At 42.6% G+C, this 20394-nt stretch overlaps 1 protein-coding gene across 4 annotated transcripts in view; it reads left to right on the top strand.

Annotated features, from left to right (window-relative positions):
* Positions 1-3494: 3494 nt before the first annotated feature.
* RIOX2 (ribosomal oxygenase 2) overlaps positions 3495-20394 on the top strand; it is an 18637-nt gene continuing 1737 nt past the window's right edge. Inside the window, exons 1-9 of one of the 4 annotated variants that reach the window (XM_068909314.1) lie at positions 3495-4018; positions 7350-7785; positions 10254-10373; positions 11666-11794; positions 14464-14567; positions 17984-18086; positions 18174-18339; positions 18810-18898; positions 20287-20394. The exon at positions 20287-20394 is cut by the window's right edge and continues 3 nt beyond it. In XM_068909314.1, coding sequence (XP_068765415.1) covers positions 7354-7785; positions 10254-10373; positions 11666-11794; positions 14464-14567; positions 17984-18086; positions 18174-18339; positions 18810-18898; positions 20287-20394 — 1251 coding nt within the window. In that variant the 5' untranslated portion in view covers positions 3495-4018; positions 7350-7353. Of the gene's footprint in view, positions 4172-4446; positions 4585-7349; positions 7786-10253; positions 10374-11665; positions 11795-14463; positions 14568-17983; positions 18087-18173; positions 18340-18809; positions 18899-20286 lie in introns of those variants that run through there. The other 3 variants (XM_068909325.1, XM_068909344.1, XM_009682738.2) reach the window with 3 other exon arrangements.

Here is a 20394-nt window from a genome sequence, read left to right as displayed (position 1 = left end):
GTAACTCGCCCAGATGAGGAGCATTTTTCCACTGAAATGTCTTGGTTTTCATCTGTCATTTAATGAAGTGAGTTAAAGTTTAACCAAGTGAGTTCAACATGATAATTTGCATTGGCAGAAAATGTCAAAAGGTAAATGCTTGGGCACTGCTGAGTTAAAATAAGGAAACAGGAATAAATTTGGAAGCCTGAATCATTCTCTGGCTTACATGATTTTCCTACTCCAATATTGTTTATTCATAGCACGGTGATGTGCGTTACTCTGTCGAAAAGCAGCATTTGTCAAATCCCCAATTACAGAGCTGGAAAAGCTGGCAACACACTGCATGCTGGGTGATTGAAATCTGATGGAGTGAGTGGGTCGTTTGGCAGCCAATTCACTGCCAAACAAATGATCAGAGCTAAGACGGCTTTGATACTGTTCCAGGGAATCCTATCATGGAAAGCAGCACTGTACCAGGAATGACAATTCTGGGAACATAAAGCCAAAGGACACACAGAGCTTTGGCAACAGCAATAGCACACCAGACCTCAAGCTGAGCAGATGTGCAATATATATATAAAAAAAACCCCTTACCATGACATTCTTACTGCTGCACTGCCATTATGGAGACATCCTGCACATATGTTCCAGATTGCCTGAGAAGAGCCCCTAATTGCTCCAGATGCAATGTGTCCCCTAAACATTTAATATGAGCTAATGTAACACCATTGTTTACCCACACAATTTTTCTTACTTACAGGAAGAGGCATTTATCCTGTAGCCAAAAATGAATCCTCAAGCTCCAACAGAAAGAATACCCATGAGGTTTCTTGACCCAGTGCAATTCCCTCTTCCAAAATTCTTACAGGATGTTTAATAGCAGAAGTTCCACTGTGCCGAATACTCAAACTCAGTGTAGCCTGCCCAGCAAACAAGTCCACAGGTGGAAGCACGTAAAGACTGATGCCTGCATTTGCTTTCTGAACACATTCCACATAGGTGCCCAGGTTAGACTAATTTCTCCTGAAAGCTGTCCAGTTTTCTTTGATGGAGGAAACAATTATTTACTTTGATAAAATCCATCACAAAATAGAAGTGTGAATGTAACCGTTGGCAAAGTGCTCTCCTCATGAAAAATACTATATAGTAAGTTTTTATTACAACAGTGAAGATTGCATATTCTGATGACAAAACTTGCTGCATACTTTTCCAGGGAAGCTTATAATTTTTATCTTCTTAATGCAGTGACAGAGATGATATTGAGATCAATTATACTTCATAAATGCATTGTTTATAATAAATAGTAAATAGTAACAAACAGTACTTAAATACTGTACTTTTTGTTTGGAGGGCTTTGTAAGGATTAACTGACTAATCTTCACCTAACCCTTTTCAGAATTTTGTGTTATCTTTCAGAAGGGGACGATAAAAATTACTTTTAGTCAATTTGCCTAGACAGACCAGCATGGAAGTCTTAAAAAAAAGTATTCACAAGTATTTCCCATTCTGTGAGTTGTGGCTGTTTCTGCAACTATTCAACGGTACAAGTTTTACTCCCCACAGCATTCACTAAAAGTTAAAACATCACAGCCATTATGTAAATACATATTTGTTTGAGTATTCATCCTAGTGGCATTCAAGCAATTATGCTGAAAGTACTTTGTGGATTTTTGGAACAAAAATAACAGCTTGTAATCACTGTGTGGTCAGCTGAAGTGCAGGATATGGCCTCCCTATTTTTAGCATCTGCTGCTACACGCATCTGTATTAAAACATCCTATAAGTGTTAATGTAGGTATCCAAGCCACAGACTTAAGTCTGGAGAACTGCTTCATTCTTTATAGCTTTACAATTTTCATGTAAGAAGTAAGCAAAATTTCATGCCAGTGACCTGTTCTTCAGAGAAGTACAAAAATGCACAAGTTTGAATATCCCAACTGGTGGTGAGTGTTCAGTGTTCACACTAAAATATTGACAATTTCAATATATTTTGCAATGTGTCCTGAATATTGAGTGAAGTCATGATGAATAATGAATCAGAATTAGGAAGTACAGAATATCTTCTTTTTTCTTCTGAAAGAAAAAAGCTTACTAGAAAAATTTAAACTTTACTATCTAATTCATGCACTTTTGTACAATTATGACAGCCTTAGTTTCACCCACTGCAAAATTTCTCTCCTGTGTAACCAATCCATATGTTGATTAGTCTATGATAAAGTGGCTGTGAGTTTTCAAACTGGTCAGCTGGTGACCAAAGTGGTTCAGGTGGTAAAGGAGCGAGGACTGAATAGGATGAACTGCACTTGCCTTTTGATCTCCTCCTTCCCCTTTCCCTGTGTATTATATTTTGCCACTTTATTTATTCAGCAATGAAGGAGCTTGTTAGATGTGCTGAAGAATGCAGATCCCACTGGAATCACAGAAATTTATTTCAGAGGATCCAGTTAGCGCTAGACATGGAACCAGAAGCTATTACTGTGTGAGTAACACACTGCAAACAGGGGCAAAATTGCAAAGCTACTTTCTAAAAAGGGAGGGATCAGAATTTTTTTTTTTTTTTTTTTAGAGTGAAAGGCTCTATTATTCCTTTTTGCAAACTGTTGATAGAATGCAGCCCCCTCTCTTACCTGTCACTGAACGTTCCTCCCAGTAACTATCTTACTCCCGATATAACTTCCCACTTATATTAGCCATACGCTGTTAGGCAGCTGAGGTCTCCAAACTTCATCTTTTGCTGGTGGTTCTGTGGGCTGGAAGTACACAAGCACGGAACTTTTGCAAAACCTAGCAAACAGGCGTTTTCTGACATGTCTTCCAAGCCATTTAAAGCACAAGAACTACTAGATATCTTTAATATTAAAGGTAACTAAAAATATTTCTAGCAGTTTTCATATATGCAGTGAGGATTCTAAAGACTTCTTCTAGGATAGTAAGCCTGAGGGGGGGGTTCTGGAACAACGCTTTGGCCCAAGAGAACAAAAAATAACGCAGCTAAAACCCAGGCATTCTATTATTTATTAAGCACAGGAAAGCTTTAAACAAATAACAAGGTTTCATGTTTTATCTGCTAATTTAATCCATGCAATAACTCTAGTGGAGAAATACCGTCATTTAATTTCCTGTGGTTTCAAAGGAAGAGGTTTTTTTTTCCTCTCCTGTATACACACTAAATAACTTGGATAGAGGAAAAAGAAACAGTTCTTGGGCAGGTTATGTTTTGATTACAATTGCTTGAAATTTTTCTGTGTTTGGAGAAAAAAAAAAGGCTGACACTGTGTTTTCTCTGCTCAGGTTAAATAGCATTAAACTGCCCACAGTAAGGACAAGGTAGTCGTTGATACTGTATTAGTCAGCATCATTCCTGCTTGACATATTAGCTTTCCTCATCCTCAGCAAACTTTAGCAAAGCAAACTTAACCACTGTAAAATGCATTTATCCACGAATACTGCATGTAGCATATTAGCTGGGCATCAGGCAGTAAGACCAAAGGTTCATTTTAACACGCTGAGGCCTCACAAGCCCTCGATTTTCCAGGTGCATGGGGGCAAGACCCAGGTCTCCCCCAGCCAGGGCAGGATGTTTCTCCTCTCACTCAGGGGGGCTCTTGCACTCCCTTCTGGCACACCTCACGGGTCCCGTCTTTCTCTTTCATCTGACTTCCAACAACACCGGACACTTAGAAAAAATGTGTTTTTCTCCTCCGTTTCGGAGCCTGCGTAAGCAGACCCTCGTCAATGACCCTCTCAGGACGCGCTGCAAGCCCTCCGCTTTCACCAAGGCACTCCGCTGCCCGCCGGCGCAGGACGCCTCTCAGCAACGCCCTCCGCCGCCCCGGGGACGGCTTACCAACCACTACCGCAGCGCTGGCAACGCTCGCCCAACGCCGGCGGCGTAAGGCAAAACCCCGCGCTGTGCCGCCGCCTCGCAGCGCGCCCCCTCCCCCCGCCCTGGCCAACGGCCGCCTCCTCGCGCGCCGCCGCCATTTCCTAACGGCCGCCGCTCGCTGCCCCGCCCCGCGCCGCTCCGCTCCGCTGGGTGAGTGCCGGGGCTGCGGGGGGGCGGCGGTTGGAGCGCTCTGGGCACCCGGGGAAGGCGGCGGCGGCGGCGCCGTGGGGCCGTGCGGAGGGCAGCGTGAGGTGCGGGGCCCCGCGGCTCAACCCCCAGGGGGCCCGGGGGAGCTACGCTGAGGTGCCTTACGAGTCCTCCGTTTGGCTCGGAGCTCGCTAAGCCGAGGCCCCCGGGAACTGCAAAGGCCGCATGTTCTGAACGCGCGGTCGTCGTTACTTGCTTGGGGCCCCTCGTGTCAGCGCTGGCCGCTCCCAGCAGCCTGGCTGCAGGCGTGAGCGCTGGCTGCGAGGAAGGAGCCGTTGCGTATTATCTGCCGCTGGCTTTTGAGCTTAGTTTTCTGTGCTTTCCCTTCTGGAAGAAGTTTAGTAGGACCACCAGGCGTGGTGCTGCGGTGAGGGGGAGCAGCGGGGCTCACGTGGCTTAGGAATGGCTGTGGCTGTTCTCCTTCCCCCTTGCTTTTGGGGGGAGCTGAGTCTCCCTGCAGTTCGCTGGCCTAGGCTTGGAAGCCTGAGCTCATGAACAGATGCTTTCTGGTGCGTGAGTTCAGAAATACTGATGTGATATAATTGTTTCTCTCTGAAGCAGAAACATCTGCAGGTCCAGTGCTTTGCTGTGTTTTTTCCTGATTGTTCTGATAAACCAGCAAAACACTACAGAACGGCACGTTCGTAAATGAAACCCCAGTCTCTGAATAATACGTATCTGAATTTAACTTTGTTAAATGCTTTGCAAGTGAGCTGAGAGGCTGATGTGACGGATGTAGGTCTACGACTCAAAACCAGCAATTTGGGTCTAGTTGCATGATGCATTGCTGGCATTTGGGGATGTCAGTAACAGACCTCAATCTTGCAGCATCTTCAGATCTTGCTAGCTAGTAACTGTGGACTAATTTTCAATCTTTCTAAGCGCTCCCTTGCCTTACTGAGAACTGTAGCTTGCTGCAGCCAGTCTGTCTTCTCAGGAAGGCGAGGGAGGACGTGTTACCTCCTGCTGGATTAAGATGACTGTAGGTTGCTGTTGAGGAACAGGCTGATACAAGTACAGCCAGTGAAGTACCTTGCCTATGAGTTTATGGAGTAGAGAGTGTGTGCTGCATGCTGCTACATAGGAGAACTTCATACTGTTTGTAAATACCAGAACTAGAGTGTTTTATCTCTCATGGTAAGGGATGTGTGTAAGTAAAATCATCTTAATAAATGAAATCACTTACTTCTGGAGTAAAGCTGTCCTTTTTACTTCGGAATGAAAGCATCTGCATGCTCCAACTCCTCGTGTATTGGCTTTCACAAACTTGCCCGGGCAAGCCGCGAAGCAGTTTGTGTTAGCCAGCCTGGATGTAGCGCGCAGGCTGCAGTGTTAAGAGAGCTTGGTGCTGGCTCATTGCCTGCATGTTTAACTCAGCTTCTTGAGCAGGCTTTTCACCTTTGACAGGAGCTCTGGTCTGCTCTGGGGGATGAAGTGTTGGTGTTGACTTAAAAGTTAATGCAACTCTGTTTGCACGTACTATAGGGTAAGACCTACTGTTACATGGATTTTGATCTTCCTGGGAACTTGGCAGACAAACCCTTTGTGAATTAACTTTTGTTTTTATATAACGATTTGCAAGCATATTATCTACCTGGAAAGCAAACTAAGTTACTTCCATCTGTATAATAAAATGTCTGCACTCTCATGAAAGAATTCTTGTTCTATGTAAACCACAAAGCGTCACTGTTTTGCAGAGATGGAAACAGCACCTTCCAATTTTAGTTTTTGGTGTAACTGCATAGCATCAGCAGAAAGGCCTAAAAATTATGGAAGAGAGAAGGCCTCTCTTCTATAAACTTGTTTTTTGCCAAACCTAGCTGTCCAAAGCACGGTGCAGAGGCGCTGACAGAGGCTGAGATGTGTGTCACTCTGCTGCAGCGTGATGAGGATCATCAGATGCCTGGCACCACAACCTAATTTAGCATAAAACTGTTCCCAGGGCCTGAGACCTGAAGCAGGTGCTGTCATCTAGCATGCCTAATACCTGCTCCACCTGCAGGAGAGTCTGCTTTAGGTTTTTCTATTCCTTGGGAAGCTGCTGTTACCACTCCTGCTAACTGACCCGTATACGCCCCCACTGGTTCCAGTTGCATATGCCTTGTTCCCTCACAGTGATCTGCCCTTTCACTTGTCCTCCCTGTTGCCATACCCCTTTCCCTTTGTTTCCTGTGCACTGCAGCCTTGCGTAGCCTTCACTGTACACTGTTGTACTGGTGGAAGTGTTCCCTCATTGCAGTAGCTGCATTCCTGGTAGGTATTGCTTTAGTTTGGAAACTCTCTAACTATGTAGAGCTATTATGTAGTTGCAGGGTGTAGCTTACCCTGTCAGTTGCTTTGTCCTGGCACGGCCTGTGTAGTAATAGCTGCTTTATCCGATATGAATGTTGGTGCTTCCAGTGTGTTGTGCTAACACCAAGGGCACATCTTCCTGGCTGTCAGAGATATGGCCGATGATGGGTATTAGTGCCCTTAACGAAGTGGAATGGTTTTATACAATGATAAATGTATCTCTGATATGTGTATATGATAAATATATACGCTCTGAATATACTCAAAACAAGTGATTACTTCCAAGACTTGAGAAAGGACAGTGGGTTTGCAATACATAAGCCAGCTTGAAAGGGGTGCTTTCCTCAACCTTGCGCCTGCTCGCCCTCCTCTGCCCCCATACCTTTTTAACTGTTTGGTTTCTGCACTGGAAATACTGCACATCCTGCCCCAGTTGGCTGTTGCTGGAATGTCATTCGTAAGGCTTAGCTGTGCTTTTTTCTGCGTTCACTGCATTTCAAGGAAGGGTAACAGAGAACTAGTTTCTGATTGTGTTATCATTAAGTCTCCTAATTCAAATCTGAGTTGCTTTTGTAGTAATCTGCGGCTATTCCTATGGAAAAAGGAGTCTCTAAGGCCTTTTGTCTATTACTGGTTCTATGTTTGTGTGGATTCCTGCATTTATAAGGATCTACAGCGTGGTGGTTGCGTTTCATCGTGTGTTCTTTAGTATAACTGGGCTGTGGGATTGGGTCTTCTGCGAGCAGCAGCTTGCAACAGAGTCCTCTGGAGTTTGTTGAGGTCTGAGAGAGGAATGGAGGCCTGCTGGGGTTTGTCTTTTTTCTGCTGCTTGGAATGAATAGTGGGAGACATGCATGAGCAGAGCTGCTCCCAGTGCACTCTTGTACTCAGCTGGAGAAGGCAAGAGGGGCTGCTCTGGGCCTCTGAGCTCTTGAGCTAGTGTTACGAGTTGACTGTTTTGGTTCTCTCTCCCCTTGAACAGGAACATGCCCAAGAAAGGAGGGAAGCATATCGAAAAGGGAAAAGAAATGCAGATACAGTGTAAACGACCAAAGGTGGAAGCAGCTTGTCCTCCATCGTTTATGAGTTACGAGAGCCCAGAGAGTCTCTTTGGAAGCTTGATCTCTCCTATCAAAGAAGAGATGTTTTTCAGGGAGTATTGGGAACAAAAGCCGCTGCTTGTTCAGAGAAATGACCCTCTGCTGGCTGCCTACTACCGGTCTCTGTTCCAGTTGTCAGACTTAAAGGAACTGTGCTGCCAAGGTCTGTACTATGGCCGAGATATTAATATCTGCAGATGTGTGAATGGAAAAAAGAAGGTTTTAAATAAAGAAGGCAAAGTGAATTACATGCAACTGAAGAAGGATTTTGACCAGAAAAAGGCAACAGTACAATTTCATCAGCCTCAGAGATTTAAGGTTGGATCACTTCATCATTTTAGAATATAAATAATGCATGTTGTATAACTTAGTCTATTTTGCTCGAGTCACGCCAGACATAGCCACTACCTCTGCTGGATTTACTGGAGGCAGAGATGAAGCTATCAGTGACCTGCTGGAACCTTTACATGAACTGTGTAGATTAAAACAGGGTTTATGCTTCTGCCCTCCCGTCATGTTTCAGTGCTCTGCAGTAAGAGCAAAATGTGACTTACGCTGTAAAATTAAGTGTTCTTTTAAAAAAAAAAAAAAAAAAGCTTTGTCACATGTAACTAGGAAAAAAGATGACTCATCACCAAGGTGATGAGTAACCCACTGTGTCTGCTTAAGTTATCCCTTCGACTCCATTTTGTTTTGTTCCCTTGTGCAAATACAAGCTTTTGTACCACTTTCCTGTAGTGCAAAGTAAGGTGTGAAATCACGTAAAATATTTCCAGGACGCTCCACCAGTCTTGGAGATGGATTGACTTTGAATTGCAACATGGAAGTACACCACCCAGTTTTAGCTGCTGTACTTCTGATTGTTGTCTCTTGTTCTTTGAAGCTTTAGTAGTCTCCATGTATTGAAAATGAGGCAGTGGTGTCTGTACAGTTGTGTAAAGGGCTCATATGCAAACAGCTACTTGAATGGAGGTACTCCAGTTGTGTCTTGTGGTGCAAACACAATTGAACTACAAAGTTGTACAACTGTGTCCCAAGTATAGTATCATGGGCTGATCACTGTTCAAGTGTAGCTGCAACGTCTAGTGGTGGGGGCATCAGCATTTGAAGTTTAAATATTGCATAGTTTATGCTGAAATCTAGAGCCTGAGCTGAATGTACATAAAGTGTACTGAAGTTGCACTTGGTGCAGCTCTGGTAGTTGGCATCTGCTGATACGAGAGTCATGCCTTCAGTGTGTCTGTCACGTGTTAGATGTGGGTGAGTACAGATTGTTCTTGACTATGCCTAAACAATTAATAAACAAACATGTTTTAAAAACAAAATTCAGAGAAGTAATGAAAAAAATCTGTTCTGAGAGAAAAAAGAAAAACAATGAAATCAGTCGGGGCAAGGAGCAGTGCCAAGCTCAGCCTTGTTTCATGTGTTGTGTGTGCGCTGATTATTTTCTAAGTTAAACTCGAGAGAGTTGGGATTTAGCTTCACAGCTTTTGCCTTCTACACTTGGGTTAAGATTATTAGACCTGGACTTGCCGTAGTAAATATGTGACTATTTCATAGCTCAATGTACAAGGCTTAAGATACCTTCTTCAGAAATGTTCAGGGAGTTCTGGGGTTGCTTTACATCACTTGTTGACTTGAATAATGGCCTAAAATATTTTGCTGCAGTAAGGAAAACAGGGAGACTGATTTGTTTCTTGTCTCTTTTCTCTCTTCTTCCTCCAGTATTTTGTACTATCTCAACCTGCGCTGTAACATTGGAAAATTAGATTATTTTAATGTAACGCTTCTTAAAGCATTAGTCTCTGTTTTTCTTGAAAAGCCCAGTGTTTCAGCACTTCGATTCAGGTTAGATAAAAGTAGCAGATGACTTAAAACTTCTATGGGCTAGCCCACAGAAGTATTTTTTTTTCCTTTCTGCGAACTGTATTAACAAAAATGAGTGATAGTGGAGGGAGGGTGACTGAAGTCTTACCAGCATTCGGCAGCATCTTTTATGAAGTGCCTCAGTTGGTTTATGCTTTGGACGTGTGTTTTAAAAGCATCTTTTGGCATGCATCAGTTAAAATTTAAATTTTAAAATATATTCAGTTGGGAGGGAGCAAAGTAACTTTAGTAGATTGAAAAACAGATACTAGAAGTTCTTGCTTTGAATGTCTCTTAAGTGTATGGCTTATTTCACCTAATATCCTGATATGGGTGCTGCAAAATATCAGGGGCATATAAAAAGAAAAGTCGGAGACGCTATCTCCCTGATTATGCACCTGCAGGACGTTGCTTGATTTCTGTTGTAATTGATATTGTTGGAAAAAGGTCTCTGGCCTTTGCATGCCATCTTTGATGCTAGCCTGTATAATGCGAGTGTTGCATGTGTTTATTGCCATAAGATGTATTGCTGTTCATGGGATGATGGCTCGTTTATATTCTTGTTTGTCTACCCCTGCTGTTTGTTCTCTTCCCTGTGCCATTTTTAGATTGCAGTGTCAACTCCGTGTAGCATATTGGGGCACCACACTGTTTCCGGACGACTTGGCTTACTGATTACTTTCATAGAAGATCTTGTTTGCTTCTGCAGTGCTGGCTTTTTCAGCAAGAGCATCTTTCTCCTTTGGCAGCTAACCCTGATCCAGAGCATCTGCCCTTCCCAGACTGTGTTTTCCTGTTCTTTCTGTGGGGATGTGATAATTCACTGGAAAAGCCTCCTGAGCAATATGGAGCCTGGGGGCTGGGAGGCAGCTTGGCCTGGCTGAGCACCTCAGTGGTAACATGATCATTTCTTTTTAAAGGAGGAGCTATGGAAGATTCAGGAGAAGCTGGAGTGCTATTTCGGGTCTCTGGTTGGGTCGAATGTTTACATTACTCCTCAGGGGTCACAGGGCCTTCCCCCTCACTACGACGATGTTGAGGTAGGCCAACACAAACTTGTGTGTGAAACTGCGTGGGATTTTGCTAGTGGCAGCAGGGTGAATACCTGTATGCACACGTGTTTATGTGTGGGGGTCCGCCCCCACTGGAAATTTAAAGTAACTGTTTGCAAGTGTTTTTTAATAGTATTTTTTTCTCTGTAATTTTACTGAAAAGGTACTGAGGTGTATAATCGTAATATCATATTAAGTGTGCTTTCCAGGCCTGGCACTTTCATTAGGTGAAAGGAGAATTTGTTTTTCCAATTTTTGCAGAAGCTTCCTAGCAGCTTTTTTCATTTTCACTTCGTTCAGATTGCCCAGGAATCCAGAAATCCTTTTCCTTCGTCAAGTGCATGCACTTTCTTCAGCTAGACACTGGAAACAGACTGGTTGTGCTTGTTTCCATTTGCTGGTACTGTTGTTTTTAGGAACAAAAATAAGGGAATAAGGGAGCCCTGCAATCCCAATGCAGTTTAAATGAGCTTCTAAAAGAAACGCTCAAACAGGCAGTGCATTAAAAATGAGAACCTGAAGTTGGGCCATCTAACTTCAAAAAAAGAAAAAATCACTCAAATGTGTTTTCTAATGAATTTTAGAGGCATTGGAGAAAAACACAAGTTGCAATGGAAAAGACACTTTTTAAAAAAAAAAATTTCCATTAAATACATCTGGAGTTTCTTTTTCTGTTTGTTGTTCACAAATCTGTTTTTCCAGCTGCATAATGAACACAGATTACACATAATGATGAACACAGATGAACACATAATGTGCCGTGCCAGTCCTAGAACCTTCATGTTCTGGCATATGTCACAACTCCTCATGGCATCCCCTAGTTATTTCTGATGCTCTGTTCGTCGGTGAATGGTGGTGATGAGACTTGTTTCACCTAATATTTTGAATACCTATGTGGCAGGTGTTAAATTTGAGTTAATTGCTTAGCTGCTGCTTTAGTTACTGGGGAGAAACAGGGATTTCCAAATGCCTACCTTGTGAAATGTCATCTGTTTTATCCTAAGTCTTCTCTGTTGTCTATAAATGGAGCATAACCAAATAGTTCAAATGTAAAGAGGAATCCTCTTTCCAGTGTTGTGGACTAGCTGGAAACGGGGAAGATGAAATCTATTCCTTCTGTTGTCAGAAGTGCAACCAGTGTTGCTTCTGTTAGCTTTCTGTCTCTGATTTCTGCCACGGTTCCACAGACTTGCCAGGTAATAAGAAGACTTAGAAATTTCTGAGTAGCTGAATGTAGGAGGATGGCTTCCTTATGCATTTTGACCTGTGGTCTTTTGCAGGTGTTTATACTTCAGCTGGAAGGTGAGAAGCATTGGCGACTGTATAAACCGACAGTGCATTTAGCTCGGGAATATAACATTGAATCGGAAGATAGGATTGGGAATCCAACACATGAATTTGTTTTAAAGGTATAGTAATTGCTTTACCTGTTTTGGGCTCTAGTTGCCAAAAAAGTAGTCGTATTTAAAACGGCCCATTTCTTGAAGACAATGTTCTGAATTCTTGTGGTTGCGAAGATGGCGAGGGGAGAGTGGGGTTGGTGTACAGAACACTGAGAACTAGAAATCACTAGAGTGACGGTTGTCTAATCTGTCCTTTATCAAAGGATATCCTTTTTGCTTTAGTAATTAAATAATAGACTTAGAAATCACTAAACCAATGCTTTCTGGTATTTCTTCAATATTCTTTAAGTTGTGTACCCTGAATCACTGGCCACCTTTGTGGAGTTCTGTGTAGAAAAAGCATAGGTTCCAAGTATGATTATGAAACATTTTGGCTGTCACATGCTCTAATCCATCTCTACGGTAAGACTTACCAATTTGCTGAAATTTGTCTCTGTTTCGTGAATTAGAATTAAATATTATACATGACATGCTGGACAAAAACATGAACTAAATCCCATTTTACTTGCTGTATTGATTTCCCTGTCTCTTCCCCTCAATAAAAAATGTTGGGCTGTTTTTTGGAATTAAAAAAAGAGCACTTCTTGAAGATTAGTGAATGCAAGCCGTCTGACAGCAGACTGTCTGGTGCTTGTTCCATGCTCTTTTATGTGTTACTACTTCAGCAGACAGTGCTGCTCCGTTCTGGGAGCCACAGTAGCTTCTCTGCCTTGTACCAGCCAGGTACACTGGTTGGTTTATACAGTCCTGACCACAGTGTGTCTTGGTGACTCTTCCACAGGCTGTGGTCGTGGCTGGTTTGCTACTGTGTTGAGCATAGAGTTTATTGGTAGTTGTCTATTTATCCTTCTTCATATATGATTTCCCATGTATTTTGCTGGCATCCCCTCCCTTGTCTGCCTCAATTCAGAGGTAAAGAGAAGACAAAATGATCGTAATTCATATGATACCTCTTGGGAGATGCTCTGTCCTCTCTGTCTTGGGGTGCTGCAACCTGGAGTCTAAGAAGGACCTGGTTGTTTTACTTGATGAGAGTGCTGAGCTTTCTGGCTCACATGAATAAGGAGGTTGGTGAGACTACCAAGCAGATAAGATGAGTAGGATTTGGACTTAACATTGAAGACTGTTTTGAAAAATAATGATCCTGGCTTCTTACTGGTATGCGTGGCGTGCTGCAGCATGAAATACTTTGTTTTGCAGACCAGTTTACATTGTCACTGTAGTAGATGTTCAGGGTTTTCCCTTTCGTCTACGCAACTCTCCCTCCGGTTTGTCTGGTAAAAGTTCTTGCTCGGGATGTGAAACTCAGCAAAGCAAGAGAATTCAAAGTACCCTTAGTTGGTTATTTCCTTACAGCCTAAATGGTTAATCGGTCACCAAAAGAAGTGAAATGTGCTTACATATTGATGTAACTCTTGGAAGAGGGTTGAAGATGATGCTAACAGTGATCATACTTTGGTAAGCTCTTCTCCAAAGGTGCTTTGTTTTGGCTGGGCAGTTAAAGAAGTTAATTTAGTCCCTACACCGATAAATAAAGCAGTTTATTAATGGCAAAGAGAAGCTTGCTTCAAAACAAGTAAATCTTATGTAGCTGATCTACGACACTGCACCTTTTTTCAAATGGATGAAGAGACACGATCTTGCCAAGTTTTGTGAAGCTCCATAATCTGAAGAGACCCTTTAAGTCAGTGAAAAGTAGCATTCACTTGAAATACATCTGTGTTAAACAGTTGAGTAGATTCTTGTAAGTAGGGGATGCAACCAACCAGATTGAAGGAACAGTAAGATTAAAATGGAATCGGATTTCTCCTTTTTTCTGTGATTTTTCTCTTTGACTGTGCTATCCTCCTATGTAGATGTTTATAGGAGAAGCTGTAAGTATGCTGATAGTTACAATTCCGCTTACGTATCTCTCTTAATTAATAACAGCAACTTAACTTCAGCAAATTTTGATCGTTCAGATTGCAGCTCATTTTCTGGAAGTGGTGTTTTCTCACAGTTCTGAACTGTGCCCAAAATATGTTTCTGTAGTGGAGTTTCTTAAATGCTGGGTGGTTCTTTCCTTCTTGAAGGCAATTTTGTCTGCTGTGCGCTTTTCTTGTTTTGATTTTCCTAATCTGAGCTTTCATCAGTGTGGAGGTTTCATTTAGATAGGTGAGAAGAAAGAGAGAGAGAGGAAAGGTTGTACTTGGTTTTCAGGTATCAAAACTGAACATAAAGATGGCAATATGTAACAATACTGTTGTCTGAAATGGAGTATTTGGCTTTTCTGTGGAATATTGGACTTTTCCTTTGAGGGAATCTGGGTTCACACTGCCCTGCTCCTCTGTTAGCTGGCTGTGTTGTCAGTGGGTTTGCCTCAGCTGCCTCCTCATCCTTTGTGTGCAGCTGAGTTGGAAGTGCATGTTTTATAATATTAAAAGTTTGCTTTGTTTTTTCAGACATGTATAATAAACAGGAACAGTAAGATGGAAAGGTCAACGTATCAGACTTCCTGGCACAGAGTGCTTTGTTTTATGTTACAAAAATATGCAAGGGAGGATCTCTCTATTTTGTGATTTTTACAGAAATGTTAGTTTTTCTCCTTAGAGTATTTTCTGTATTTTGACAGCAGTACAGTAAGGTTTGACCAGGTGCCCTAAATACATAAGCAATTCTTCTTTGTTTTGTTGTAGCCAGGTGACTTATTGTACTTCCCAAGAGGGACTATCCACCAAGCTGACACGCCTCTTGGGGTATCCCACTCTACACACGTGACCATCAGCACTTACCAAAACAAGTAATTATTCTTTACTTTTTTTTTTTCATAGTATGGCTTTCTTGAAAATGGCTTTCTTCTGCAAAGTATATGTGTGAATAGTACAGACCCAAAACTGACATTTCAAAGAGGTGATCGTGTCCTGTTGTTAAAACAAAACTTTGTATTGAGCTCTGCTTAGCTCTTTTCTCTGTTCAGTCTATTTAGCCCTTGTGTCTTTGTTTATTTTCTGTGGGTAGTACTGGGATAGGGCGCATCGCCATCCCCTCAGAAATGTGGTGAAATGGAATATATGTAGGGGATTTTTTTTCCCCCCTCATTTAATCTTCTGATATGGGCTACCACAGAAGTACCCCACTATTAGTAACAAGATCTAAGATGTTATTCATGTAGGAGTAATTGAAATTTTGGGGATTGGGCGAAGGAGGGGAGAGAATCACTTGTTGATGGACGCAGACTGTTGGCAAGGTTTTGCAGCAAACAGAATCACTTTTTACTTGGTTATTTTATCATTGACTAGTAGTAGACTTTAATATGGAAGATAAACTTAGAGCTGTAAACTCACTGTTGTGTTTGAGAATCTCTCACTAGCGGCTGAAGTTCTTCTCTGGGTTATGAATGAACAATGAGTCATGAGTTATTCCTTTCATCTTGTTCTCTCCTGCATTTGATATTCGCCCACACCTGTTCTGACTGATTTACTGCAAATTCTCCCTTTGCAAATACGTCCTACTCACCTGTGGTTTTTCACTGCCTACCCCATGCATGCAGGTCAGAGTTCCTTAGACAAACATCTGTTGCTAGTGTCCGTTTAAACGTTTTCATCACACAGAGGAATGCTGCTACCACCTAATCAGCCTCTCACATGCAGGGTTTGAGTCATTGGCCAGAGTTACGAATTGGGGAGGATTTCTCATAGCCACAAAATAGGGTGGAACAGGTTTGGATGTATTCTAGATGATGCTAAGACGTATTCCTAACCACCAGGTGTAGTGTTCTGTGGAAGCCTAGGATGTCAGAACTGCTGGTAACTTTTAATGTGGCCTGTCCTCCAAGATGGAGAGAGGGTTAAGATCAAAGGCATGAGTCTTGGTAGAAATTGAGTGAAGTTCTGCTGATTTTAATTTGTTCATGCTTTCTATTTTTTGTTCAGAAGGCTAAAACTTATTTTCTGCAAGTGTTGCCTGCTGTTGTAAAGAGTCTCCTGCATAATCATTTATTATGCAGGAGGCAATATTAATGCTGGCCCACTTTGGATGTGCCATCAAACTTAGCCAAGCTGATAAGGAGTGAGCAGCCTCCAAAGAGACGGTCTTGTTCCTCCTCCCTTCCTCTGCCTTTTTTGTCCCATCACTTTCTTCACGTTAACCTGGTGTTTTGTCTCATCCCTGATTTAGAATACTAAACTGATGGAAGAGTGATACTAGAAAAATGCAGTTTAGCTTGCTGAGGGAGGCTGTGCTGGAGTGATTCGCTGCTTTACAGATCAGTGTGCAGGAGTCTTTCTGAATGTGCAGAGCTGAGTTTGTCCAGCTTGGCCCTCACAGGGCTATCGTATGTCAAGTAGTGTTGGAGAGGCGGGAGCTCAGCTCCTTGCAACAGGATTGCTGGAGATCTGACAGGCTAGCGTGGAATAAAGGTAGTTTCTCTGTGACAGCATAAGTCAAAGGCCAGTCCACTGAGTTACTTGAGAAATGGTACTGTCAGGGAGCATGTTCCCTGGATGTTTGTGTAAGAATGGGGCGAGGGAAAGAGAAAAGCTCAAAGAGTGCTATTCTTCCTAGGAGCAAAAGTGGGACCCGCATTCATTAAGATTTTTGGTAGTGAGGTGTGAGAGCCTGTCTCCGCATCTGCTTTCACAAGCATATGTAAAATAAGCAGAAATCCTAACATAGGCTGGTACTTTGATTTGGTTTGTAGAGCCGAGTATGGTCTAGAAGTATTTCTTTGGAAAACTGAGAAGAGCTCTTTGAAAACAGTTAGTCCTTATTGGTCTCCTGGAGACCACCCTGGAAGCACATGCAGAGAAAGCTAGGCAAGAAGGAGATGCTGACAGAAATGGCACTTTCAGAGATTTTTAGGCCCTGAAACAGAAGGGACTCCACTGTGCTGGGGGAAGGTCCATCTGGGTCAGATCCCAGCCTGAGGCAGGCAGAGAAACGAGGAGGAGTTCATTTTCACCAGGGCATTTTGGCAAAGCTATGAGTAGCTGGAAATAGTTGTTGCTAGGTGGAGATTTGGGGTAAGAAAAGGGAAACAGTAAAGTAGTATAAGACGCCTAATTACACTTATCACACAGGATCCTTCCCTCCCAGTGAGTAGCTGACAGTGCAGCAACACCTGAGGTGAGGAGATGCAAAGTGTAAATGAGACTATAATAAGTCATACATTTCTTTTATTAGAGTTAATGTCTAGAGATCTGTGTTGAAAGCAGGGAATGTAGTGGGGGAGAACAAGAGCACAGACTGAAACGTGCATTGGAGGCCGGGCCCAGCCCTGCTGTTTGACCCAGTTTTGTGGGAGTCTGCCTTGGATACTGGATGCTTGTCCTGGTCATTTGCCCATAACGTGAGCCTGTGAGGGAGAGGTGTAAGGAGACGGACCATACATGCACTGTACGATGTCTTGTGTGAGAGGCACGCTCTTGAAGAGGTTGACACAGGCTAGACAGTAATCCTCCCTCCCCAGCTAATTTCTTTTTGCAGTTGGGGAAGAGAAGCACAGAGAGCAAGAGCCAGTTTGTGTGGAAACTATTCAGACTAAAAATGGGGCTTAAACACAAAACAAACACATACATGGCGCTCGTTAGCTATCCAGGTATCATTAATGCTCCCCTCCTCCCCCCAAGATAATATAGGGGTCTTGTTCCTGAGGTCATAGTTAAGTTTATAGCAAACGTAAGAACTGATCCCATGTTGGGTGGAATAAGCCTGGATGCATTTTCTCCTTCAATATAAAATATCTCACAGGCACCCAACACACTTACTGTGTGCAGTGAGGCCACAAATGCATGTGATTGGGTAGTAATGGCTCCGACTGATAGCAATTTCCTCATTTCCTGAGGTCAGTTTTAATCTGAACTCACTGGTAGATGGCAGGCACAGGAGTCGGAACAGACTGGCCCCTTCTCAAGCCAGTTCTTTCCCTCTGTAGGAGTGACACAGATGCAAAACTAGTGAGGATGCAGCTGGAGTTTGAGAACGAGCTATCGCATGAGACTGCAGAGCAGTAATGGAAGGGCCAAAGGAACAGAAGTGATCTGGCATTGGAGCACTAAGGCTTCCAGCCTGTGGCATCAGTTAAGGCGCACCAAGTCAGTCTTAACGCTTTCCCAGGTAGTAATGGCGCAGGATGTGGGTAGGGGAAGCTGTATTCCTGTTTTATTTCAGTACAACTGTTTTGGTAATATGTATCCTTTTTTTCTTGCTGGTCTACAGCTCTTGGGGAGATTTCTTATTGGATGCAATTCCAGGCCTTGTGTTTGACACAGCAAAAGAAGATGTGGCGCTGCGAAGAAGCATACCAAGGCAACTGCTTATGGTAAGTAGGTGGGACTAAGGGAAAACCGGTGCTGGACTCTGTTTAGCTTGGGTTCATGTGAGAGAACTGCTCTTTGTGAATATTTAGCAGGTGGATATAGCTGACCCGGCAAAAAAACTGAGTAGCATTTTGAGAATGCTTGCAGACCGGCTGGAAAACACCAGAGAACTGAGATCAGCTGACATGAAGAAGGATTTCATTATGAACCGGTTGCCACCTTGCTTGGGAAATGACTCTGATTCTTTGAGGCCAGGTAGATTTTTAAGTTGGCTGATGTGACAGTAGAGCTGTTACTAACTCTGCATTTTATGACTTTTTGTTTTGTTTTGTATTATTTTAAGGTATGTAAAGAGTCTGGTCTAGCATCAGCTTCGTGCTATGCATGATGTGTGTAATTGCACACATCAACTGACTAATACCTTCTGTCTAGAGGAAGAGATGACAGGGCTTTTAGACTGAAATAAATGTTATCCTAGACTGAATTTGGCTGTTTTATTAAACTAGCGTGTACTGAGGATGCTTAACTGGTAGAAATTGTCCTTATGCCCCAGCTTGTTGTTATAACTACCCCCCCGCCCTGAGTTTAAGAATGTGTGGATGCTGAAATGTAGGCTAACAAAAATCCAGGCATAAAGAGAGTGGGTGGTGCAGAACAGGGCCAATTTGCCCCAGTTGTCTGGTTTCCTTCCTTTCTAATGGAGTTTTTTTTGTTGTTTTCCTTAGGTGGGAAATTGCCAAAATTGGATAGCAAAATCAAATTGCAATTTAGAGATCATGCTGTAATTACTGTGGAGCCAGATCAAGAGAATGCTGTAAGTATAACAAAGCCATTCCCATATGCTTGGGGAGTTGGTGTTGGCACAGTGTGGAGCGTTAGTGCTCTGTTGTGCTGGCCTTAAAATGGCCTTGCAGTGTCCTTAGTTGGATCCCACATCGTGTTAGGATTTGCTCTGAGATCATGGGGCTGTTTGTTGTAATACAGCATGTTTGTGCCTTTTGGAGGAGATATACAGAACTGAAATTATTCTGTGATTCTGTATGGTAGCTGCCTGGCTTTTATCAGGGATTAGATGGGCTAGATCATTACAACTACTAAATGGTCTCTAGAGCTCTTGACACCTGTTTTATTTATTTTTATTCCTTGTTTTCAAGTGCATAAACAGGTTCTTAAAAAAAATACTCAAGAGAGGGAATTCTCTTGGCTGCAGCTGTTGCTGACTGCATTTGCATTGTCTACATCCTGCCCCCCCCCCCCCCCCCCCCAAGTTATCTTTGTCTAAACTGGTGCCAGTGTCTACAAATTGGTTCCACAAAGTAGATGATGGCTTGGATTACACTGTGTCCAGATTGTGTCTTAGCTATGCAGGTTTGTTCTTATGAATTTGAGAATGTTATTGGAGAATGACTGCTTGAGTGACAGCTCCGGAATTTTAGAATTTAGTTTTTTTTTGCTTGTAGAAGTGCCTTTTAGTCCTGCTGAAAAAAAACCAAACAAACTACGGGCAATCTTGGGAAAAAAAAAAAAAACCACAATTTTTTTTTACATAAAATGTTTGCCTGTAAGAAGATTGTAGATCAACTTTCAGATTATTCCTTTTTCTCTTCTTCTCAGTTTTGATTGCGTGCATATCACTGTGAGAATGTGTGGGATTTTGGAAACGTTTTTTTGCAGTTGTTCTGTGGTTCCTTCAGACAGATTAAACCCTCACTGACAGCAGGTATGCAAGACTTGTGTCTGCAAATTTTGAGTGAGGCCAGCCCACAGAACTCTGAATTAGGTTGCATAGCTTTGACCAAGGAATGATGTAGGCACATGATTTTCATGACATAGATCAGTAGCATAACAGAAAATGAGTGATACCTGTTCCTCTATTAAGCTATTCTATGATGTGCACCTTAAATTGCATAATTTAATAAAACAAAATAAGTGCCACAGTACAGCGTCAATTTTGTGAGTCTACCAGAGGCAGCATTAAGGCAGAAGATCAAAGGCTGGGGGATTTTTTTTTTAAACGTTCTGCAGAGGCACAAATTTCTGTAGTAGAAGGCTGATCTGTCACTCCAATAGGAAGGTGAATTGCTTTAATTGATCCTTAAGTGGATTCCATAATTAAGCAGATGGTATTATTGTCGCTTGCATGATTGATTTGATAATGATGTATGGACCTTATACAACTAATTTCTTCTTGCTCTCTCATAGGATGAAATTCGCAGAGAGATGGTTTATGTGTATCACTCTTTAAAGAATAGGAGAGAAACTCACATGATGGGGGCTGAAGATGATGCTGCCAGTGACGAAGGCACATCA

The sequence above is a fragment of the Struthio camelus genome, chromosome 1 (assembly GCF_040807025.1).
Source record: "Struthio camelus isolate bStrCam1 chromosome 1, bStrCam1.hap1, whole genome shotgun sequence".
NCBI lineage: Eukaryota > Metazoa > Chordata > Aves > Struthioniformes > Struthionidae > Struthio > Struthio camelus.
The sequence above is the reverse complement of the archived record's forward strand: the minus strand, read 5'-3'. Positions and strand labels throughout refer to the sequence as shown.